Source organism: Hyperoodon ampullatus (assembly GCF_949752795.1).
Source record: "Hyperoodon ampullatus genome assembly, chromosome: 3".
NCBI lineage: Eukaryota > Metazoa > Chordata > Mammalia > Artiodactyla > Ziphiidae > Hyperoodon > Hyperoodon ampullatus.
Window position 1 is genome coordinate 75,253,294 of NC_136916.1, and position 25,488 is coordinate 75,278,781.

The 25,488-nt window shown below is 46.0% G+C and overlaps 1 protein-coding gene across 1 annotated transcript in view; it reads left to right on the forward strand.

The window, feature by feature from the left end:
• The window catches only part of LOC307050159 (protein FAM169B-like), a gene marked incomplete at both ends in the record, with an annotated part of 84,467 nt that overhangs the window by 23,192 nt on the left and 35,787 nt on the right, over positions 1-25,488 (forward strand). The window contains 2 exon segments of the mRNA XM_079699986.1: positions 277-376; positions 20,458-20,543. Of these exon segments, the coding sequence (XP_079556112.1) occupies positions 277-376; positions 20,458-20,543 (186 nt within the window).

Here is a 25,488-nt window from a genome sequence, read left to right on the forward strand (position 1 = left end):
TCGTGGGCTCTAGAGCACAGGCTCAGTAGTTGTGGCACACGGGCTTAGTTGCTCTGCGGCACGTGAGATCTTCCTGGACCAGGGCTTGAACCCGTATTCCCTGCATTGGCAGGCAGATTCTTAACCACTGTGCCACCAGGGAAGCCCCGTCCTGTCAAATTTACTTCTGTGCAACAGTGTTCTTTCAGTGAATATTGTGCTAATTTAATTGATAAGCAGTTTCTTGTGCCCTTACTGTGGTGACAGAACAAAATGGTGATTTTACTATTTTTTCAGGTTAAACTTGAAGCTTCGTCTGTTTGCTTTTGCACTGTGCACTGTGATGAACCTCAACATAAAATCTTGGTCTTGGTTAATCCCCAGGACACAAAGACAGGTTGGTAGTTATTAATCAATTTAATAAACAAGGATTCTGATTTGTTTACAACAAATGGAATCAAGCACCTCAGAAATGATGGTTGTACTCTTCGGCTGGCCTTAGAAGGACATCAAGGCAGAACTGATTTACTTTCAGCTCTCAGAGATCTGGTAAGGCATTATGATTTCTGTTTATTGACACACATTGATTTTTGTATTGAAGACACCAGACACCTTCTTGCCCATAGTGGCAGTATTCAGAGCTGCTTTTAAGGGTAGCACTTACTGTTCTTATTAATAACATTGTGTGCACAGGGTGGAGCCCTTTTGTTGGAGTGTCACCGCAGCCCTGCGAAGCACAGGGACCATTCTTATCCCTGCCAGACAGATGAGGAAATGAAGCCTCTGATGGTCAGCTGGTGTAGGGTAGGGGATTTTTGCAAGGTGATTATCCAGTGGGGTTTTGTTTCTGGTGGTGAAATTTATGTAATCTGTAACTCATTTATTCTCCCTCTGTATTATGAAGAGCCTGTTTTTGACCAATTTCAGCTTCTTGGAGTGAGTGCTCTGAGCACACGTGGATGGCTGTGCTCAGTTGCATATAGGGCAGGGGTCTGGGGCTGTTGGCAGTGAGCAGTGTGAGGTTGGAGAGGGTTCCAGCCTATCAGTCCACCTGGAGCCCAGGCCACCAGTGAGCTGGAAGCCAACTCCTCGTCTCTGACCTCAAGGGAGTCCCAATTCAAATTCAATCCTATTTAGAAATTTACTCCTTTATTATACTTTAATGTGTTTTACAGATTTCCTACAATTCCCATATATTGCTTTCCTAATAAGAAATTAAAAAAAAAAACAAACCCTTAGTGAGTTAGCCCTCTTTCAGTGTCATGGTGTCTGGTGAAAGTTTGGGGTTATGGGTCTTTAACTACAATTTGCAAAGGGGCCTCTTTCAGCTCTCCAGCTCCTCTGGAGGTGGACTTTTGCCTTAAACACCTCATATCCATCTGGGGTTTGTAGTCAGAGGATGCCCTGTTCGATGGGTGTCACAAAGCCCAAGGTGACCTCCTTGACTGGGGAACGTTATTCACCATGTAGACTGTTGTTAACGCTTCTCTTGTTACTAATCTGAGACACGAGTGTGCTTAGCTAGCTGTCTGGGAGTTTTTGGCATGTTGGCGAAGCCTCCTCCTTGCTCCAGGGCTGGGGGTGGCTGAGCTGTGTGTGAGAGCTTTCTGGTCAAGGTTCAGGACATCTCCTGTTCCTGTCAGGTCAAGCCCTGGTTGAACAAAGGGACTATGATAACCCCAGGCCTTTGACATTGCCTTGAATTTGTGACTCCAGCTGGCACCAGGTTAGTGAAAGTAACAGGATGTGCACTCCTTGGGAAACAGATTGTCAAAAAACTCTGAAAATATCATTTGCCAGTTTTAAGAAAATGTCCAAATATCAGCAGCCCTCTCCTCTGCCTTTTTTTTTTGGCATTTAACAATATTCTGGTTATAGGTCTTTAACTGCAATTTGCGAAATATAAATATATGACTGACTCTTATAAATCTGTTTCCTATTTCTAGTGTACTTAATTTTTTGATTGTTTTCAAGAATGTATTATAATAAATATTCATAAGCTCCAAGAAATCTCACTCTGGACCTTTCTTTATATTTCATAGAGCTTTAAATAAAGTTTCCAAATGTTTTCCTGCTGCTGGGGCTCTATGATGGTTGCTGCAATTTTGCGTGATTTCCAAAAAGCGCTCAGGTGTTATCCACACCTCATGCTCTTTAGTCTGGTATTTTGAAGCAGGCACGATATGTAAATGCACCTCTTGTGGCTTGAAACATGTGGACTCTGAAGCAGCCGATGGTACCATAGAGCCTCTTCACAGCTTTGACACATGTGCCACTTCAGTCATGTGCTTAGCTGTGACCATTGAGAAGGCTGTCCCTGGTTCCTTTATAATTTTCCAATTATATTTGTGAAGGCCTTGTGTTTGTGTGGTTAGATGGAAGCTAAAGGGATCAGAGCTGTTTGATAAGCCCGTGTATGAGTTAATTATTGGTAAGCTGATTGAATCCATCGTAGTAACTTCCAATAACCCTGCGAGCAAATGAAAAACATCCTGGAGTTGTGAATTCCCTGGTGGCAAGTAGTTAATATTCCTGGCGGGCTACTGTGAGGATGTGAGTGCAGGCAGACCTCAGAGACGTTGCGCAGGTTCCAGACCACTGCAGTAAAACGAATATCGCAATAAAGAGAGTCACACGAATTCTTTGGTTTCTCAGTGCATAGAAAAGTTATGTTTACCCTATACTGTAGTCTGTTAAGTGTGCAGTAGCATTATGTCTAAGAAAACAATGTACACACCTTAATTAAAAACACTTTATTGGGGCTTCCCTGGTGGCGCAGTGGTTGAGAGTCCGCCTGCCGATGCAGGGGACATGGGTTCGTGTCCCGGTCCGGGAAGATCCCACATGCCGTGGAGCGGCTGGGCCCGTGAGCCATGGCCGCTGAGCCTGCGCGTCCGGAGCCTGTGCTCCGCAACGGGAGAGGCCACAACAGTGAGAGACCCGCGTACCACAAAAAACCAACCAACCAAACAAACAAAAAACACTTTATTGCTAAAAAAGCTGACCATCATCTGAGCCTTCAGCAAGTCATAGTAATCTTTTTGTAACAGTAACATCAAAAATCACTGATCACAGATCATCATAACAAACGTAATAATAATGAAAGAGTTTGAAATATTGCGAGAATGACCAAAATGTGACACAAAAATGTAAAGTGAGCAATTGCTGTTGGGAAAATGACGCCGACGTAGGGTTGCCACAAACCTTCGATTTGTAAAAAAATGCAATAAAGTGCAGCACAGTAAAGTGAAGCACAGTAAAATGAGGTCTGCCTGCAATGCAGCTGTCCAGCTTTCCCGTGTAGGAAACGGGGGATGTGCCTTCCGTGAAGGTGGTTTGTGAAGTACGTGCCCTCGTTCTGTCTGGCTGTTCCCTGCGGGGCTCACGCTTGACTGTTTCTCTAATCAGTGGCTGGTTTCTGTCACCGAGGGGACACAGCCGAAGGCACACAGCCGAAGGCTGCCAAGAACCTCCCTTCCTTAGTTGTTTTGTACCTCCCCACGGCCCTATCTTTCATTTATTTCCCCTTGTTTTACTATTCCTCTTATTTTTAAATTATTAACTGAACTCAAGTGTTTACAAAGATTAAAAATATAACTCCCCTCATCAAAAAAAGTAGTCTTTTCTTACCTCCTGTATTAAATCAAAACTGCTTATCCTGGCATTCCAGACTCCCATCAACTGATGGCCTTTTGCTTCTCTCATTTCTTCCTGGGACCTGCAGAATAGAATTGATGAACCTGGACTTTGGCATCAGAGTCAACAGACTTGGCATTCCTGGCTCTGACAACTGACTGAGTGACCCGGATAAGTGATTTGGCCTCTCCGAGTCTCAGTTTGGTCATTTGCAAAATGGGGGCATCTTAGCTACTTCACAAGGTAGTTGTGAGGATGAAATGATTTGTGGCAGAATATCTGATGCTTTGGACCACCTAGGGCAGAGAGTAGGCGTGAAATTAGAAGTATTCTTCCATCATGGTGCACTTCTGCATGTTCTTCTCTGTCTTTGAGTGTTGTGTTATAGAAGCACAGGGTTTTAGAATGGGAGGCCTTCTTGTCAACTGCTGGCCAAACTTTGGCAACTGAATTACCTCCCTGACGGATTCTGCTTGCAAACCTCATGGAGAGGAAGGTAACACCACACTAGGGCAATCTAATCTGTTTTTGAACCACTCTAATGGTAAGACCATTGTTCTTTCTACTAATCCAAAACTGCCTCGTTGGATAATGTCATGCAGTCCATCCAAAAGCAGCCAGAGATCAAGCATGGGCTGGGGAGGATGTACCTCTACACCACCTGGATAAAAAGAAACAGGTGGCAGTTCTCATCCTTGGAAGCGCAGTGAGCCTGGACATTGCAGTGGGCTGCTGGAAAGCAGATGGAACCTGGGGCTGCCTTAATGGAAGCATAATGTTCCAGCTCAATTACAGCCCCATTCTCTTTGGTTGCTGCTCAGGATGCAGCTGAAATAAACTGGTGCTTATCTGTGGAGAGCAACCGGGGGGTTGAGAGGGCTTGAAACCATTTGAACAAGGCTCGAGGAAACTAGGGCTATTTAGCTTTAGAGAAGGGAGACAAGGTTCCAGAAGCTCACAGTTGAAAGGGTGTTTAGATCATTAGGTCCGGTGCTTTCCAAGATGATTTTAGGTGGTACAGCTGAATTTCAGAAGGAGAAAAAGGATTTTGAATTTTATTTCAATTTTAAATATATCAAGGAAAGAGATTCTGTTTCCTACTAATATGGCTTTAACACTTAGCTAACACTTGTTAATCTCCTTTAAAAAAAAAAGAAAATAGGTCTCCCAGCTGAGCACCCTTAGCTAGACTTTAAAGATTTATCATAGTAAGATTTATTTTTATAATCATAGCAAATGATGCCTCTTTTATGGTAGGGCTAAGAAGGTAGTATAGAGATATATCAGAATCATGAAGGTGTTGTCTGGGCACCGGCTTGAAGTCTGGGAGAGCCTGGTCTGTTCCGGGACAGCTCTATTAGAACGTTCTTCTTAAGGAGCCCAAACTGATATGCTCGTGTGTCTCCTCATTGGCCTAGTGCCCCCACAGGGGCCATCCAGGTAGGTGGGCATGGCTGCTCCACAGGGCAGAGCTTCCTAGGCTTGAGGCCAGCTGCCATGTTTCCTGAGTCTTCTTTTAAGATCACTCACACGTTTCTCATTCTTTAGCTGTTCCTCCTTTGTTGTGGACTCCAGAGCCCATCACATCCCAGATCCTTCTTTCAGATCTGCCTTCTCTTGGAACATGGCATGCAGATACCACGTCATGGATGGTCTGGTTGAAAGAAGCTGGGTTTTGGAGTCAAGTAGACCTGAGTTCAAATCTTCTGCCCTTTATGAGTGGGTGGCCTGGGTTAAGTTATTTAGCACCTCTGAGCTTCAGTTTCCTGTCTTCCTACTCAGGGGTGTGGCCTGTGGCCCAGCAGTGAGATGGCACCGCACGGGAAGCTTGTTAGAAATGCGGGCACTTGCGCCCCACCCAGACCCGCTGAGTCAGAATCTGTCCTTTAACAAGATCTCCAGAAGCCATCTGAGAAATGCGCTCTAGAGAACTGTGAGAGGAGAGTGGTGGCTGGTGAGAGCATTCCTCACTTTTCTTGGACATTCTGTTTCCACAAAGTTAGCCTCAGTTTACCTTGGCATTTCCTTAGAACCAGCCCAAGGCTGACTCACCTCTATCTAGCTGACAGCTCATTACCATGCATGCCCGGCCCCTGGGCTTTTTTCACAAACTTGTTATCAAGACATGGCTCTGTCCTCCAATGTTTTGAACCCACAGGAAGGACTACTATTCTTCCCATTATATATATATAAACAAACAGTTTTATGGAGCTGTAATTCACACATACAATTACCCATTTAAAGCGTACAATTCAGTGATTTTTAGTATATTCACAGAGTTGTGTGTCTGTCACCACACTTAATTTTCATTACCCCTAAAAGAAACCAACCCCACTTCCCTATCCTCCTCAGCCTTAGGCAATCTCTTCCATTTCTATAGATTTGCCTCTTCTGGACATTTCCTATGAATGGAATCATGGAGTATGTGGACTTGTGTGTCTGGCTTCCCTCATTGCATAATGCCTTCAGGAATCATCCATTCTGGAGCATGTTTCAGTACTTCATTTATTTTTATGGCTGAATACTATTCCATTGTATGGATTTGCCACATTTTGTTTATCGATTTACCGATTGATGGACATTTGGGTTGTTTCTACCTTTTGGCTATTATGAGTAATGCTGCTGTGAAAATTCTTGTACAGGTTTTTGTGTAGATATATATGCATATATCTTTTTAAGTCAGTGTTTTTTTTTTTTTTTTTTTCCTTCAGATAAATACCCAGAAGTGGGATTGCTGAATCATGGGGTAGTTCTATTTAAAAAAATTTAAGGGACCTCCATACTGTTTTTCATAATGGTTGCACCACCTTACATTTCCACCAATAGTGCATAAAGGTTCCCTTTTCTCTACATCCTCACCAACACTTGCTATCTCTTGTCTTTTTGATAATAACCATTCTAACAGATGTGAAGTGATATTTCATTGTGGTTTTGGTTTCCATTTCCCTGATGATTAGTGATGTTGAACACTTTTTTTTATGTAGCTGTTGGCCATCCGTATGTCTTTGGAAAATGTCTATTCAGATTAAATGTATTCTGAGATTCAATTTCCAATGTGTGGAAGTGGGTGGTTTCCCATAGCACCAAGTAGTTCTCTAGACACCAGCTGGTTGTCCTTCCATTCACCTCAATTCTGACACTACCTGGAGATACCATCAGATTCTACAGGTTAGGGGTTTAGTCCTACCAGACTCCCTTGCCCCCCACTTCAGATGCCAGTCTCAAGCCCACGCTTTACCTGTACTTCTGACCAACTGGCTATAAATCAGAGGTTCCCATGACTCTGTGCCCCCTTCAGGCTCACCACTCTCTCAGTACCTCCACATGTTCACTAGCCCAGAAGTTCTCTGAACCCAGTCCTTTTGGATTTTTATGGAGGTTTCATTACAAAGGCATGATTGATTAAATCACTGACCATTGGCAGCTGATGCAACCTCCAGGCTCTCGCCCCTCCCCAGAGGTCAGGGGGATGGGACTGAACATTCCAACCCTCTAATCACGTGGTTGGTTCTCCTGGCAACCAGCCCCCATCCTTAGGTGGGTCCAAAAATCACCTCAGTAACATAACAAGAGACACCTTCCCTGCTCTCATCACTTAAGAAATTCCAAGGGTTTTAGGAGTACTATGCCAGAAATGGGAAGAAGACCAAATATATATATTTCTTAATGTAAATCACAGTATCACACAGATCCTCTGCCCATTTTTTAACTACATTGTTTGTTTTTTTTGCTGTTGAGTTGTATGGGTTTTTATATGTTTTGGACCTTTTATCAAATATATGATTTGCAAACATTTTCTCCTATTCAGTAGGTTACCTTTTCATTTTGTTGACAGTTTCCTTTGCTGTATAGTTTTTTAGTTTGATGTAGTCCCACTTGTTTATTTTTGCTTTTGTTGCCTTTGCTTTTGCTGTCAAGTCCAAAAAATCATCGCCAAGACCAATGTCAAGGGGTCCTTGTGGTTTTGATTTGCATATCCCTGGTGACTAATGATGTTGAAAATCCTTTCAAGTGTCTATTGGTCATTTTAATATCTTCTTTGGAGAACTATCTATTGAGATCCTTTACACATTTTTGCATTGGGTTATTTATCTTCTTGAGTTGTAAGCATTCTTTATATGTTCTAGATACTATCCCTTACCAGATTTATAAAAATTTTTTCCTATTCTGTGGGTTATCTTTTTACTTTCTTGATCGTGTCCTTAGAAACACAAAAGTTTAAAATTTTTATCATGTCCTGTTTATCTGTTTTTTGTTGTTGTTTTGTTGCTTGTGCTTTTGGTGTTAAATCTAAGAAAACTTTGCCTGTTTTGAAGAGTAAGTCCTTTCATCCAGTTATATTAACTCTTCCTTCTGGCTGTGTAGTTAATATCATTTGAAGTTCTGAAGGTGTGCATTCTTTATTTTTAATACAGGTATTTAAAAATGCTTATTAAAAAATTCATGCAATTATTATACCACAAAACACACACTTAACCCATTATTTAGCATACATTTCTGGAGATTTCAAGAGACTTTCATAAAATGCAAGTCAAGAGACTTTATGAAATGCATGCCTGCAGTTAAGAATGGAGGGAAATCTGGCTGCTGAAATTAAGATGACTTATGTTTAATTATTCTCCTAACACTAGCCTAGAACACTCGTCAGAAAAGGGAGTGAGGCCAGTTTGTCTCTTCTGGTCTTGGTGAATTCATGCTGATTTTAAGTCCAGTCTTTCTTTTCTAGGGTACTTACAGATCATCTTTCATAGTTCACTCTAGACCACCATTAGGAAGAGATGTTCAGGGAACCAGGCATTAGTTCCAAGACCTGCACCTTCCCCGCACACACCAGGATGGTACTGGCTCGTGTGTCTTTCTGGCCCCTTCCGGCATCTCATGATCTCAGTGACTAAAGGTTACAACTTCAGGATCACATTTGCAGGACTTCTGGCCCCTGGGATGTACATTCACTGAAGCTTATGCCTCTCTAAATGTAGCTAATGCACTCCTTTGCTTTTCCACTGTTTCCAGCTGCTTGCTCCTAATTTGGAGGCCCTTTGCCTTCTCTGTGGCCAGTAGATCCTCTGGCTAAGTTGTATTTCTTCCTCGGGTTCTCCCCTCCGAGCCCTGCCAGCCTACCCTGGCAGCTGTCCTGTTTCCTTGAACGTCTTCCCAGCCTGCCTGAACTTCCTCAGTGCCCTACTTGGTCTTACAGGATGGTGCTGGGCCTGGGGACCTTGGCTGTGGGGAGGCCTCTTCCACCCTTTGCACTCGTCCTTTTAACATCTGACCCTTTCTGATGGAAGCCCTCTCGGCAAGCTCCTAGGCCACGTGGATACTTTTCCTAGATGATCTCTTCCTGCTTTCCTTGTCAGGAAACTTGTCAGGTTTTTTTCAGCTCTCCTTATGACAATATCTGTTTGATTTTTTTTTTCTTCCATAAAACCTAGTGGTTGATGATCAGAGGGCAGAGCAATGAGTGTCCAGAGGCTGATTAAAAATGTCTATTTAGGGCTTCCCTGGTGGCGCAGTGGTTGAGAGTCCGCCTGCTGATGCAGGGGACACGGGTTCGTGCCCCGGTCCGGGAAGATCCCACATGCCGCGGAGCAGCTAGGCCCGTGAGCCATGGCCGCTGAGCCTGCGTGTCCGGAGCCTGTGCTCCGCAACGGGAGAGGCCACAACAGTGAGAGGCCCGCGTACCGCAAAAAAAAAAAAAAAAAAAAAAAAAAAAAAAAGTCTATTTATAATTGAGTCAAATGAAAGAGACCTAATGCCACAGTGCTATGGAAGTTTCCAGAATAAGGGGACTCTTGGGTATTGCTGGGCGTAGGAGGAGCACAAGTTCTTGGCAGGGAAGTGCCCATCTGGCTGGCATACGGGGTAGGAGGCCTGAGAAGTTCTCCACTACCCGCTCACTGGGACCTCTGGTCTCCTCTCCCACTGTCCAAGCTGACTGGTGGTCACACAGTGGTCACACAGCTGCTCCTCTGCCCTGCAGGGCTGGGTGCTCTGGACATGAAGCAGTACCCGTGGAGGCACAGGGAACCTGGAAAGTAGGCCCCCTCATCCCAGGCAGCGCCCCACCTTACAGACTCTGGCCCTGAGTCTTACTGACCCCTTCTCTGAACGTTTTGCAGTTTCCTTTCATAAAGCCTTCTCTACACTCCTGGCCCCTGCCTGGTGGGGAGGCCATGCTGAGGGGAGCTGGCCAGATGCCTGGTGACGTTATGGAGGATGGGTGGGGACTGGGGCTGGAGAGGGGTCCGCCTTTGGATCTCAGCCCTTCGAAGGATGCCTTAGTCATGATCGGAAGGAAGGATGGAGAGAAGGGAGGACAAGTGTTGAGTGTCCAGGAGTCTGGGAGCGCCCACAGGAGAGATGCTGAGGCTTCGCCTGGTGGGGAGAACTCGGGTTGGTGAAATAGTGGAAACGACAGGATTTGGGATGAATTGGAGGGGCCAAGGAGGGAGGCCTGGGAATGACTGGGGTTCCAGCTGGGGCAACAGTGCTGGGTGATCTGGAAGGAAAAACTTGGGGAGAGGGCAACCTGAGCTCCTCTGCAGGGTCTGTGGGCTGTCAAATTGAAGGAGGGGTCCGGGCAGGGACCTGGACCCCAGGTGTACATCACTTTGCCGCCGTTCTTGGCTTTCTTCCTGGAGGGTGTGTTGTGAATTCCCTGTGCAGGGGAAGTGGTGAGGCTGAGGGACAGAAAGCAGGGTCCTTGCGGAGAGGGAGGACAGAGGGGCGGCTGTTTGTGTTTGTTGCCACACGCTGGCTTCCCTGATTGGAACATCTATCCCCCCAGCTTGCTTCCAGGACGTTTTGTGACCAAGCATAACACTCATCCTTCAAATTGCTGCTAATTTATTTATGGCTTTTGGTGATTGCGTGTCATGTGCACCCTGAGAAAAACAAGCAGGGAATCAAAAAATGATGATTTTTTCCTGGAAAAGCGTGCCCATTCTAGGCCTGCAGTGACAGCAAGAGCCAAGGCAAACATTCAGTTGAAACCAGAGCCGCTGTGTAGCCGCCTTCCTGGTGGCTGTCGTGGGCTGAGAGGTGATTGTGACACAGCGGGCCCGGAGCCAGGCCTTCTCTGGGCTGTGTTTGGGGCAGGTGGGTGGTGGTTCAAGAGGGGTGGGTGGGTGGAAAATGAGATGCCCTGAGATGCCCAGAGAACTTCTGCAGAACTGGAAGGCCCTTTCTGGGACGTTCCTCACCCCTGAGAAGGCTGCCCAGATTTGGGGGAGGGGTTGGGGGAAAGGCCAGAAGATGGGGTAGGGGGAGGCGCTGTGAATTTCTGACCCTCAGGAAGGGGGCACCAGCTAGAGCAGCTCCTGGTCCCCAGTTTGCCTTGAAGGGAGAGGTCAGGCCTCCCGGTGAGTAGGATGGATGGGGCTAAACCCAGCTCTGTTTAGCAGGATGAACCTGTGGACCTGAGTCAGTGAAGTGGTTTTTGTATCTCTGGTAAAAACCAAGCTAATATGGCAGGAGTGGAGGAGAGGTTTGTTGCCCTGGTGAAGTCTGAGTTTCAGCATGTGGAGAAGTAATTACAGTTTTCCTGGCTTTGAAGTGTGATAACCCCCGCGGACTCACGAACCCCAAGGGTTCAGGAACCGCCTGATTAGCAGCCTCGTTGGTGCAGCCTCCCGTGATCCCATGGATGTTGAATCTGTACGTTTAAGTCTGTGCTTGCATTTTGAATAAAGGAGAGGTAGACATTAGCCTGAAATGGATCCCATCCTCCCAACCTTCTACATGGGGGAGTCCCGCTTAAGTGGGTTTGACAGTTTGGGGGAAAAGAGTTCTGGCCAGAAATTCAGGCTCGATTTAAATACCTGCTTCTCCTGGTGGCTAAGGTGCCCGTGTGGCTGTGCAAGCTCAGCCGGTGTCAGGTGGCCCCCAGGTTGAGTGGGACCTGACTTCACATAAGCTAAGAGAGCTCCATGCTAGAAACCAAGAGAGTTCTGTTTTCCGTGGGCCGTGACGGATGCAGATTGAAGAGCTATTTGCAGTGACAGCACTGTGTGTTTGGGAGCACATGTTGGCTATTGTTTGGGATTTCCTTCTTTATTCCCTATTAATTTATGACACTTACTGTGAGTTGGATGTCAACGTAGGGGAAAAAAGCATCCCACAAACAAAGACATGTCATTCTCACCAAGGGACTATTGGTATTTGGAAAACAGAGAAGCTCCAAGGAAAATATTCCGAGCGTCACGGATGTGCGGGGATGGGGGTGCTTCTTTGAGGCATCCTAGGGTTTTACCACTGCAGCTTGGGCTGTCTGCACCTCTCTCTGCTTTCCCCAACCCTGAGAAACTTGCTGTACTTGCCTTGGTGCAGCCTGTGATTTTAAGATGCCTTTCCTAGATAGACTAGCTCTGGTGTGGGCTTCTTTCTGCCTCCAACACCTTGCTGTCCAGCTGTGCCTCAGGATCCAGGCACCTCATCTCACCTGGTCTTCCTGGAGTTAAAATCTCCACTCATGGAAACAAAGTCGCCGAAGGCAAGAAGGACCTGAGAACCACAGGGAAGTTGATGCAGATATACTACAAACCAGATGTCTCCTTCTCCCTGGCAAAGAGGTGCCCAAGTTCACAGGGCATCTGGGGAAGCATTTTCCTCTAAGGAAGACATCTGTATGGAAATGGTAGCCCGAGTAATGCGATATGACAGTTGCTATGTCAACTTGCCTATTTTTCCCCTCCCCTTAAATTATTGACCGGCTCAGTCAATGTTGCATAAAAGTCATGCAATGCCTTGGAATGTGTTTATGTGCTGTCCTCTGCCAGAACTTTTCAGCATTTTTTTCCTACGTGTATTTTGCTTTTGGGAAGATGGCCTGTCACTTTGGTTTAACTGTGCTCTTTTTTGGGGGAAGTACATATTTCTTAGATTTGTAACAGGGCAGTGGCGGCTTAGACTCCAGGGGAGCAACTGGGGGAGGCTGGTAGGGGGTAACAGGCAGACCTGAAGCTCCTTCGGTTGTGACTGAAGAAGTGTAAACCATGGGCCAGTATGTGAACAGCCTGCAGTTATTGTGGGGAGGTAGGGAGTGTGTGTGTGTGTGTGTGTGGTGGGGGGGTGTGCGCGCGTGCAAGGGTGCGCATGAGAGCTCCTCCCTCCTTGGTTGCTATGATGGTGTGGGGGATGGGCCTTCTCTGTCTCTGCTCACCTCGGGCTGTGTATCCAGCCACCTGCTGGCCACCCTGACCTTGCTGTTTCTAACAGGCATTTCAAAACTGAAACCCTCACACCTCTTCCTCGTCCTCACTTCTTCCTGGTGAAGACACCTCGTCCTTCTTCTCAAGCTTGGGAGCTGGCTGCTGTCCTGCCTTCCCTCTCTCTTCTGCCTTAGGACCAGTTTGATTCCCAGGTGGTCTTTTCTGCCACCCGAGCATCTCCCTCCCTGCCAGCATGAGTGCTGCACTCGGCCCCTCCTCACTTCTTGGCTGGATGACCACAGGCTCCCATTGCCCTCCTTGTCTCCAGCCTTACCTGCACCCGAATCCAGTGTGATCCTTCTCAAGTAACCTTTTTCTCTTTTTTCTTCTTAATTTCAAAAGGACTAATTCTTCCCACCTGGGCATAACCCAACTGTTCTCTTTCTAAACCACCACCCTGATCATGTCTCACATTGATTGGACTCCTCCAGAGACTGACAAAGCCAGTACCTCAACCTGGTCCCCAGAGACCCCAGCACCGGAGCCCAGTCTGGCTCAGGCCTATTCTTGGAACTCTGCCTAGCCCTTCCAGACAGCTTGCTATGGTCTGAATATTTGTGTCACCCACCAAATTTATATGTTGAAATCCTAAGCCCATGTAATGGGGTTGGGATGTGGGGCCTTTGGGAGGTGCTTAGGTCATGAGGGTGGAGTCCCCTTGAATAAGGACACCGTGGGAAGTCAGCTGTCTGCAACCCAGGAGGGCTCTCATCAGAACCTGACCATGCTGGCACCCTGATCTCAGACTTCCAGTGTCCAGAAATGTGAGAAGTAAATTTGTGTTGTTATAAGCCACCCAGACTGTGGTATTTTGTCACAGCAGCATGAATGGATGAAGACATAGCCCTTGAGTAGGTGCCTGATGCTGCTTACGTCTTGGGTGCTGGTCATGGTCTGTGTGGTCCTGGCCTGGTGGCCTGTCTCACTCCTGCTGGGCAGCGTCTTCTGCCCTAGATCCCTGGTGCCAAGTTCAGTGCCCGAACTTGTCAGTGTTTGCTGAATAAATGGCAGCCCTCCTCCCCATCTTGATGTGCAAAACGAGGTCCCCTCTGTTCAGGTCTTTCCGTGCCGGCCTCTCCTTTCTCATTGCTGTCTTGGCTTGTCGCCTCCTTGTCTCTCCTCTCATCTCTGTCTTCCCTACTCTGTCGGCCTTCATGGAGTCTGGGCTCAGCTCTGTCCCCTTGTCTCTTTGTCCATTCTTCACCCGGAGTATAGAGGTTAGAGCGGGGGCTCTGGAGTCAGTGAGAGCCAGTTCACATCCAGTCCCAACACTGCTGTTTACAGGCACTTGATCTTGAGTTTCTCAACCCTTCTGAGCCTCACCTGAAAAAAAGTCAGCCAGACGCTTGGTGGATGCTTGGACGTGTGGTTCTGGTGAATATCATTACTTTAAAACAGTAATCAGGTCATGTCACTCTCCTCTGAAGCATGGTGGCCGCTGGTGGTCTGCAGGGTACGGCCCCCAACCTCTCCCTGGCCAGAGGTACTTCGCATCCCAGGCACTGTCTCCCCCTCCAAGCTGTAAGTGTCTTAAGCCAGAGTCTAAATTTAATTCCTCCAGTGGATTTATTATGTGCTCTGTACATAATAGCTGCTCAACATGTGGGTTGGATGAGCACCATGTGCTTCAGCATTGTGACCTCTGCAGGGTCCTGAGCCACTTTGCTGCCTCCCCCATCCTTGGTGCTGGGCAGATGATGAGGGACAGCAAGCACGGCCACACGAGCCACTGTCCCCCGCTGGGTGTTGATCTTTACAGTGCTCCTCCTTGCTGAGCTGGATGGTGGCCTCAAAGTCCTTCTCAGGACAGCTCCCCACTGCCACAGCCCACCCGTCCAAGGTGATGGGTGACAATCAGCTCTCCCTGACCTGTACTGTGGAAAAATCGCAGTAACTTAAAAAAAATGTTTGTTGTATTGATTGATTTAAAAATATTTAAATAAAAAAGGACGTAGCTCCATTAAGAAATCTTAGGCAAGATGAAAGGTTTAAAAATCTTGTTGGGGGCTTCCCTGGTGGCGCAGTGGTTGAGAGTCTGCCTGCCGATGCAGGGGACACGGGTTCATGCCCCCGTCCGGGAAGATCCCACATGCCGCGGAGCGGCTGAGCCCGTGAGCCATGGCCGCTGAGCCTGCCCATCCGGAGCCTGTGCTCTGCAACGGGAGAGGCCACAACAGTGAGAGGCCTGCGTACTGCAAAAAAAAAAAAAAAAAAATCTTGTTGGGAGGTTCTGGGCAGGTGAAAGTGTGTGCCTTGATCAGGCGTGATGCGTCCCCACAGCCCTGGAAGGAGGAAGTGAGGGACCTGATGGTTGGCTTAATGCACCCTGATGGAAAAGGACCATTCGTGAGCAAACGTGGTGAGTAGGAATGTGTCCCCTCTCACGTTGGGAGGCAGCAGATAGGATGGCAGCGATCAAGCTGGGGAAGAAAGACAGACATTTCCCTGCAAACCAGAGCAGAAAGTTTGGAGAGGGAGCTCCCAGGAAGAAACCCAGTGTTAGCAAGCAGTTTCCATTGTGTCACTGACAAAAGCCAGCAAATAACAAAGGGCTTTTCATACTTCTTTGGAATCCCAGAGCAACACTTGAAGCAGGTGGAGGAAGCTTTTGGACACCACTGAAAAGCTTCCCTTTGGGCAAAGCAGTTTGGTGAAATGAGCTCTTTCACCAAATCTGCATAACGGCCAGGTGAGAGGATGTCGTGGGCTCCATGTGACAGGTGGGGGACTCGAGGTGGGGGAAGGGTGAAGATCATGCCTTGAAGAAGCTGGAATGTGAACCCCACCTGTCTCTGAAGTCTGTGTTCTCCCTACACCAGGTCCATAGGGATGTATCCAAAATGCCTTATGTTGTCTTGCTCTCCGTCAGCACTGGTTTATGTTTGTTGAGATGGCTGTGAAGAGTAGAGTGAAAGGTCTGTGTTGAGATTTATTTTTATGTGTGTGGATGTCCGGTTGTTCCAGCACTATTTGTTGGAAGGACTGTCTTTGTTCCATTGTGTTGCCTTTGCTTCTCTGTCAAAGTTGACCAAATAGAAGTTGACGACATTTACGTGGGTCTATTTCTGGGCTCTACATTCTGTTCCATTGATCTGTCTTCCACTGATACCACACTGTCTGGGTTACTGTAGCTTTATAGTAAGTCTTGAAGTTGAGTAGTGTCAGTCCTCCAAGTTCTCCTTCAGTGTTGTCTTTGGCCTCTCTATGTAAACTTTAGAATCATTTTGGTGAAATCCACAAAATAACTTCTTGGGATTTTGATTGGGATTGCATTGAACCTATAGGTCAAGTTGGGAAGAACTGACATCTTGATAATATCGAGGTTTCCTATTCGAGAACATAGAATATCTTTATTTAGTTTTTATTTGATTTTGTTAATCAGAGTTTTGTAATTTTCCTTGTATAGCTCTTACACATATTTTTGTTAGATTGCATAAATCTAAGTATTTCATTTTGTATAAGCCTAAGTATCTCATTTTTGAGGGGTGCTAATGTAAATGGTATTGTTTTTAATTTCAAATTCTACTTGTTCATTGCTGGCATACAGGGAAGTGGTGGGCTTTTGCATATTAGCTGTATATCCTGCAACCTTGCTATAATCGATGTTTGCAGCTTTGCCTCTCCCTTGTTTAAGCCTTGCCCAGCTACCCCCAATGCTTGGGGTGCCCTGGGTGTGGCCTTGGACTTGTAGGGCTCTGTGCCTCTGCTCATGGGTTACTCTGCCCTCGCATGTCATCTCTGCCTGTTTTGAAGCCTTACACAGTGATCCAGAGCCCGAGCTGGCGAATTCCCCAGGGATGCTTTCCCAACTCCCTCAGCAGAACTGACCCCCTCCTCTGGGTCCTCTGGACTCTGGCTCCCAGCTCGATTCTACCACCTATCATGTCCTGCCCTATATCACGTCAGCTTGTTTAGCTCTCTCTTCTCTGCAGGCTACCAACTCCCAGGGGCAAGGATGGAGACTTACTCATCAGCCTTTGGGGACCTGGGACAGGGCCATTCGTGCATTCGGGAACTCAGCCCCAGGTAGTTGAATTCAGTTCATCCTGCTGAGCCTTGATGACGCCAGGCCACTGGGAGTCAGCCTTAGGGACCTCACTGTCTTAACTTGTTTGGAAAACCTTGGGGTGTCATAGAATAAAATCCATTACTGGCATCTTCTTTGTGGTTACATGTTACTCAGGGGGAGAGGGGAATTAAATCAGTGAAGCAAGGCTGGCCTGTGACCCACAATGCCCCATCGGCGGCTGTCACCACTGCTCAGCCTTTTGCAGGGGTCCAGTCTCCCAGGTCCTAGATGGTGGAGAGCCAGAGGGTACTGATCGGGATTGTATTTTTCTTTTAAAAGTATGGATGTGTGGTTTCCACTTTTATTTTATTTTATTTTATTATTTTATTTATTTAGGCTGTCTTAGTTGCCAGCACATGGGATCTTCATTGCGGCATGTGGGATCTTTCATTGTGGAGCACGGGCTTCTCTCTAGTTGTGGCGTGTGGGATTTTCTCTTTCTCGTTGTGGCATGCGGGCTCCAGGGTGCATGGACTCTGTAGTTTGCGGCACGCAGGCTCTCTAGTTGAGGCATGTGAGCACCGTAGTTGTGGTGCGTGGGCTTAGTTGCTCTCCTGCATGTGGGAATCTTAGTTCCCCGACCAGGGATCAAACCTGCGTCCCCTGCATTGGAAGGCAGATTCTTTACCACTGGACCACCAGGGAAGGCTCCAGTTTCCACTTTCTAACTCTTGGAACCTGCTGGCTCCAGGGTCTCAGAAGCGATGCTCCAAGGCTGGCTCTGCAGTGCCTGCCAGTCCCCCAGGTCCATCTTTTGTCCTTGCTGAGCTGGAAACAGCCTCTCTCCGAGGACTTTGGCCCCATTCCTCTTGCCTGTTTCCTCTTGACTAGGTAGCAGGCTTTTCTGATCAAAAGCTGCTATTCTTTGGAAGGCTGACTCTTTTTCAAGAGTTGTTTTTGAGGACAATTCATTTTAAGCCTATTACATTTGATCAGACTTCACCTTCATTGTTATGTACACTTAACAGCTTAAGATTAGTTTTGAAAAAAATTCAGTCTATTTTGTGACAACTTATGTGGTTAATTAATGCTCTGCAGTGCACCGTGAAACTTGCAAGGCACCACACAAACACCAAATCATAACACATTTCCTGTTTGAAACTGTCTTAGTAAATTGAACATCTGTATTGCAGTAATACACTGTATTAGTAAATTGAACATCTTTTATTGATTCACCTTGTTAAGCAGGGAAATAATCCTTATGGTTTTATAAGCCTCTTGCAAGTTCTAGTAGATGCCATTTGGACCATGAATTTAGTTGAATAAGTGAAGGCAGATGTCAGGCATTTAATTGGCACTTCTCTCTCAGTCGGCTGTATCAATTTTGGAACTATTGTTGGAGAAGACAAAATTCACCAATGGTATGAAACTGACAGTGAATTAGATGCTGTTGGCCTTTGGAGAGGAGGGAGGGACTGTGCAGAGTTAGTGCTTGACGATAGCTAATATCATCACCTGGTCTTCACAGGGTTTTCTACGAAAGTTCTTCAAAGAGCAGAGAGGAATAGGGAAGAAGGTGGTGGCAGCTTAACTTGATTGCCCCACAAAATTTGTTTTAAAGTCTTGAGCCTTATATTAAATGTTCAAGGGACTTTTGTTTTCTACTCTGTGTTGTTTTCCTTCAACTCTTCAGCCAAAAAGATTTGACTGGGAAGATGTATCTTTTTATCTGTGGCTTTTGGACCCCTTGGGCTCAGATACATGGCTTGAGAAACAGGTATAAAAATGGCAATTAAAGGGGTATAAAAAGATAGTGGAGGAGAACTAAACTATGGTACCTTCAGACAATGGAATATTTTAGCACCAAATACAGTGCTGAGAAGAATTTTGGGCTATCAAGCCATGAAAAGACATAGAGTAACCTTAAATGCATTTCACTAGGGGAAAGAAACTAATCTGATGACTCCAATTATATGACATTCTGGAAAAGGCAAAACTGTAGAGACAGAAAAAAGATCAGTGGTTGCCAGGGGTAAGTGGTGGTGAGGAGGGATGAACAGGCAGAACACAGAGTTTTTAGGGCAATGAATATACTCTGTATGATATCATAGTGATGGATACATGTGATGATACATTTGTTCAAACCCATAGAGTGAACCCTAATGTAAACTAGAACTTTGGGTGATATGATGTATCAGTGTAGGTCCATCAGTTGTAACAAGTGTACCACTCTGGTGGGGGATGATGATAGTGGGGGATGTGTGTGGGGGGGAGGGGGAATATGGGAAATCTCTGTACCTTCCTCTCAATTTTGCCATGAACCTAAAACTTCTCTTGAAAACAGTCTTAAAAAAAAAAATAAAAAAGACACCAGAAAATAACCAAAGTGACTTTAGTGTTTTAAAATGTAATTTTTAAGCAAGGAAAGGAGAGACAAGAGGCAGAGGCCGTGATTGCATTTGCCTTTGGAGTGGCCCCTCAGGAGGGATAGATTGGCAGGGGAGACTGGGGGGACAGGGGACCAGGTGGAGTGCTCAGAGTCACCTGGAGAGATGGACCAGTGGCATTCAGGGTTGGGGAGGGAGTGGATCCTGTCCTGGGGCAGCAGGTGGAATGATGGGACCTGGCAACTGCAGCATGAGCAGGGGAGAACTGACGCATTCATTAGCAGGTGCTGAGGGCATCCTACCTGGCCCTGTGTTGGGTGTTTCACACCTGATCCTCATTGGAATTTGTTAGCCACCTTGGGTGATCAGTTTGGGCAGCTCCGATGAGGAATCTCGTCAACCTTGGTGAGGTTGAGAGTGTTCCAGGATCACCTCTACTAAGCAGCAGGACCCATGTCTAAACTCAGAGTGGGTGGAATCAACAGGCCTCAGTGACTGTCTAGACAAGGGTGGGGCATGAGTGGGGTAGGAGTGATGTCTCTACCCTTCCTCTCTTGCAGGTCCCCGCCCCAGAGTCTTCTTATCCAAAGCCCCCCCACCTCCCCTGCATGATTTGCCCCATCAACAGCTGACCCATCTCTGGCCTCTTGGAAAGAGCACTGAACTTGGAGTCCAGTGGCCGAGGGCTGGACCCGACCTCAGCCCTCCTAGCTGTTTGCCTTCCCCTCTCAGAATGTTAGCGTCCTCAGAAAAATGCAAATGATAATTTCATCGTGAGAATGAAAGAAAAGCATGTAAAAGAAGCCAGCGCCAAACCCAGCACCTAGGGTGATAAGAAGATGGTTTGTTCCATGGTTAGATAATGTTGGGTTTGACTAAATTTGCAGAGTTCCAAGTTGTGTCACATAGTTGGACTTTGAAAAAAAATATAATTCTTACCCATTGAATTTGTCAATATTGGTGTGTAGCCTCTTGCACCCAATAGCATTGGGGTGCATCCTGTGTTGGGGTCAACAACAGGCCATCTCTGCAGACACCTGTGAAGTCCTTTCAGGTGACAGTGGTCACTCTGTCCTGGTCAGTGCTCTCAGACAACTCAGCTCTAGAAACATCGCCTGCTTTTGCCACACATAACTTTCCTTTGCACCTTCACAGTGGCTGCATGTTGCTAAAACTGCCCCTTTGGTGGCCAGTTGGCCATGTGTACATCATTGTTTTCTCTTGGCTTCCTCTTTAGTTGTGGCTGTTTACGTGAAGAAGTCCTGGTGGACCACTGAAGATGTACTAAGAACCTCTGATCCTGCAAGAGAAGGTCTGATGAAGGTGAGGTATTGCAAATTTAAGTGGACATTGCAAAACAGGTGTTAAAGGTCAGTGTGCTTATTATCATGTTAATAATTTAAAGCAGTCTACCCCTGTGGATTCATTTTCTAGGACTGCTGTAACAAAATGCCAACAAACTGGGTGGTTGAAACAACAGAAGTGTATCATTTCCCAGTCCCAGAGGCTAGAAGTCCAAAATCCAGGTGTTGGCAGGGTTGGTTTCTTCTGAGGGCTGTGAGGGAGAATCTGTTCCAGGCCTCTCTCCTAACTTATGGTGGCCTCAGCTTTCCTTGGCTTATCAATGGCATTCTCCCTGTGTCTGCCCATCCTTCTCCCTCTGTGTCTGTCTGTCTTTGTCCAAATTCCCCTTTTCCATGTGGACAGCAGTCATGTTGGATTAGGGCCCACCCGAATGACCTCATCTTGACGTGATCATCTGCAAAGACTCTATTTCCAAATAAATCACATTCATAGGTACTGGGGGTTAGGACTTTAACATCTTTTTGGGGGACACAGTTCAATCTATAACACCCTGCCAGAAAGGAAAATAGTAGTAAATGGCTATATGCAACAGATACCTGGCTATTGGTAAATCTCTCTTACCTTCCTGAGTGGCCTCTCACATCTTAATTTTGAAACATTAATCCACATCATCTCTCTAGGGTGTAGGGAAGTTCTATTTATTGCATTCCAGTAATGTTTATTGGTACTTACTATGAGGTAGATATTATGTTAGATGCTAGCCTGTGTATTACCCAGACTTTTTACAGGGATTATCTGACTTCAGAATCTTTAAGGTATTTGTTTTGCAGACAAAGAAATTGAAGCTGAGCCACACAGCTTGTAAGTGATTTAACTGGACACAAATGCTAGTCTCTCTGACAGCAGGCCTGGTGGTCTTTGAAGCACTGTGGCTTTATAGAGACCTAGGATGGCAAGGGTGAGGGTTCCTTGTGGCTAAGATGTTCAATATCTTTTCATGTACTTATTGGCCATTTGTATGTCCTTTTGGGGAAAATATCTATTAAAATCCTTGGCCCACTTTTTAAAAATTTTTATTTATTTTTGGCTGTGTTGGGTCTTTGTTGCTGTGCGCGGGCTTTCTCTAGTTGCGGTGAGCTTACTCTTTGTTGCAGTGTGCGGGCTTCTCATTGCAGGGCACGGGCTCTAGGCACATGGGCTTCAGTAGTTGTGGCACATGGGCTCTAGAGCGCAGGCTCAGTAATTGTGGCACACAGGCTTAGTTGCTCCATGGCATGTGGGATCTTCCCAGACCGGGGCTTGAACCCATGTCCCCTGCATTGGCAGGCGGATTCTTAACCACTGTGCCACCAGGGAAACCCCCTTGGCCCACTTTTTAATTGGATTGACTTTTTCCTGTTGAGTTGTAAGAGTTTTTCTATATTCTAGATGCAAGTTCTTATTGCATATACGATTAACAAATATTTCTCCCTAGATTATGGGTTGTCTTTTTCAAGTCTGTTTTTCCCCCAGCTTTGTTGAGATATAACTGACATATAACACTGTGTAAGTTTAAGGTGCAAAATGCATTGATTTGATACACTGCAAGATGATTACCACCAGTGTTAGTTAACACCTGCATCACATCACATAATTGCCATTTCTTTTTTGTGGTGAGAACATTTAAGACCTACTCTCTTAGCAACTTTCAAGTATGTAATACAGTATCATTAGCTACAATCAGTATGCTGTATATTAGATCCCCAGAACTTGTTCATCTTATAACTGGAAGTTTGAACCTTCTGACCATCTTTCCCTCTCCCCCACTGCCAGCTCCTGGCAACCACCACTCTAGTCTCTGTTGCTATGAGTTTGGCTCCTTTATGTTACATGTATGAGATCATGCAGTGTTTGTCTTTCCCCTTATTTCACTCAGCATAATACCCTCAACTTCCATCAATGTTGTCACAAATTGCACGATGTTTTCAGGTCTGGTTTTAATTGACTTGATAGACATTATTATTATTATTATTTATTTTATTTTATTTTATGCTGCATTTGGTCTTCGTTGCTGTGCGTGGGCTTTCTCTAGCTGCGGCGAGCAGGGTCTACTCTTCATTGCAGAGCGAGGGCTTCTCATTGTGGTGGCTTCTCCTGTTGCAGAGCATGGACTCTAGGCACGCAGGCTGCGGTAGTTGTGGCACGTGGTCTCAGTAGTTGTGGCTCGCAGGCTCTAGAGCACAGGCTCAGTAGTTGTGGCTCGCAGGCTCTAGAGCACAGGCTCAGTAGTTGTGGCTCATAGGCTTAGTTGCTCCGCGGCACGTGGGATCTTCCCGGACCAGGGCTCGAACCTGTGTCCCCTGCATTGGCAGGCAGATTCTTAACCACTGCGCCACCAGAGAAGCCCAATAGATACTACTTTGAAAGGGTTTTCTTCCGGTAAGTTAACGATGGCTGGAGATTCAGCAAATGGGTGCTGCCGGGCATACACACACACACATCTCTCTGTGTGTGTCATTGTCTGTGCATGAAGCAGGTGGTATGAGCGGTTGGGTGTTCTGAATCCCAGGAAGAGTTTGATTTGCTTTTTAAATATATATATATATTTTTCAGAACAAGAGTGGTCACTTCCCTTGTGTATCAATTCTTCTAAATTTAGATGAGGAAAACCTTCACATTTTCTGAAAATGTGGCTTATGTTGTGAACAGATAGATACTTGGATGTTAATTCCAGTTAATGAAGCAGGTTGTAAAGATCTGTCTGCCCCAGCTGTATGTAGGGATAGTTTCCCTCTCCATTTACAGAACTTGGTGTCTTGACTTTTTTTTTTTCTTTTAATTACATTCTGTTTCTTAGCCAGCTCTTCTTTACAAATTACCAAACCAAACCAAACCAAACAAAAAACCAACTTTCTTAGTGTTCTTTCTGTTAACATAATTAGTGGTCCTAATTGAGGGATTAGAACTGGTTCTTAGTTTTGTGTTTTCAGAAACGTTTCTAAGTCAGAATCACATGTCACACATTTTTTTCCCCCTGTAATGAAATTGGACAAATTAAGTGCATTTTCTTTTTCTCCTTTTTTCTCCTGCCAGTTTTTGATTGGATATTTCCCTTCTGCCAGATGCAATCTGTTTTTCTCTTCTGGCTTTCCTCTGAACTTTTTGGTTTTATAAGTTGAAAATATAGCCTCCCACATTACACCCCTTGGGTTTTGTGATGAACTAGTTATTCTTAAAGTCTGAACTTGATTTGGCTGCTACTGTCTGAGATACAAAATTGAGGTGGCTTCTCAGAGTTAAGCTGGTGTGGCTTTTGCAAATCTTTTTCTCATCTAAGATTTGGCTCCAGATGAAGGTGAAATATTTTGCATTCTGGGCCAATTAATAAGTTTATTGGCACTAAACACTTTGTGCCATTTGCTAGAGGGCTGCAAGCTGACTTAGTTTTATTATTGGAGCATTTGAAAAACATACAAGTGTCTGAGAGACCACTTAAGCAGTCTTCTCCCTTGATTAGTGGAGGAAACTGAAACTGAAAGGCGTTATGAGTTGCTGAAGATCTCCCAGAAAATCTAGGCCAAGAAGCCATGACCACAATGATGATGGTGATGATAATAAACATTTAAGGGTCCAGTATTAAATACAAAACCAAACATTCATATTTATATCAAACTTCCCTCTACCAAAGCTCTAATGGATGAAAGTGCAGAAGGGAGCCACTGGCTGGGCTGCAGCAGGTGCCCTGGCCCAGGACTCAGAAGTCCTGGTCTGGTGTTGCAAACCTGCCTGCCTTTGACTGGACAACCTGCCTTGTCCAGCTGTCTTAAGGCCTCTTTGGAACAAGGCAGGGAAATCAGTACATGTAATTGCTTAGCCTCTTTGAGCTTCAATTTCCTCACCTATAAACCAGGACCTCTCTGGCGGGTGGTGAGAATCGAATGGTAGCAGGTGGGTGGCAGTCTCAGCCCAGGTAATACTCTTGCTGATTTCATGGTGCTGCAGAGGAAGGGGTGACAAACACCCACACCCTTAGGCTGTCACACAGCAATGTTGTTGAAATAAAAGCTAATAAAACAATACCGTCACTTTGTCACTAGCTGATTGGTTTCATCTCAAGTGCCACATTTTAGCGGTTGCTTGTAGTTGTCTGGGAGACTGCATTTAGGAGGATCCTGAGACCATATCCAGGCTCAGCCACATAGAGTGGGGATTGATTAGTTATGTCTGCTATGAGTGCAGGAGTGGGAGGCCTTCATTTATGCCACACCTGTGCCATCCGTGGGCTATACAAATGCAGAGAATATGAACAGGCAGGAGCAGGAAATCATTTTGACTTGTTAATGGTCAAGCTCTTTTGTGGGCCTGACCTTGACCACAATACAGTTTCCTCAATTGTTATGACATTGCAGTGTGTGAGAGACAGTTCCATTTTGTAGCCTTAGGATGGGCTAGGCCTTGGGTCCCAGTAACTCTCTGGGGTTGGGACTCTAGTATGTGCTCAAAATCTGTCACAAGCCATTGAAAATCAGTTGCTCTTGGTGTAGCAACTGGACACCAATAATAATCCCCAATTATTACCCTCCTTCTGAGGGTCAGAATTCTGGGGCTGTTGTTAAAAATGGCAGACTGGGTTTATCTCTGGACACACCCAGGGTTTCTGCTGAAATTCTTGCCTCTGTGTAACCTCCGGTTTCACTGGCATGTGACTGATTGTTCTCTGTCTCTTCACATTCCATGTCTGTGGTCCTGGAGACCCAGGAGGCCCCTCTGGCCACGCTCCTTGCTCCTGGAGGCCAATGCATGTGTGAAAGGTCAGGGGTGGGAAAACCTCCGTGAGAAACTATGATCCGCATTTTGGATCTTGAGCATGAGAGGAACTGTATGGTGGGGGAGCCCACACCTGGCCCCAGGGTGTAGGTTGATTCCAAGCATAGAATTTATTGTGTCTGATTTTCCTCTCTTGTCTCACTTAGATGTTCTTTTT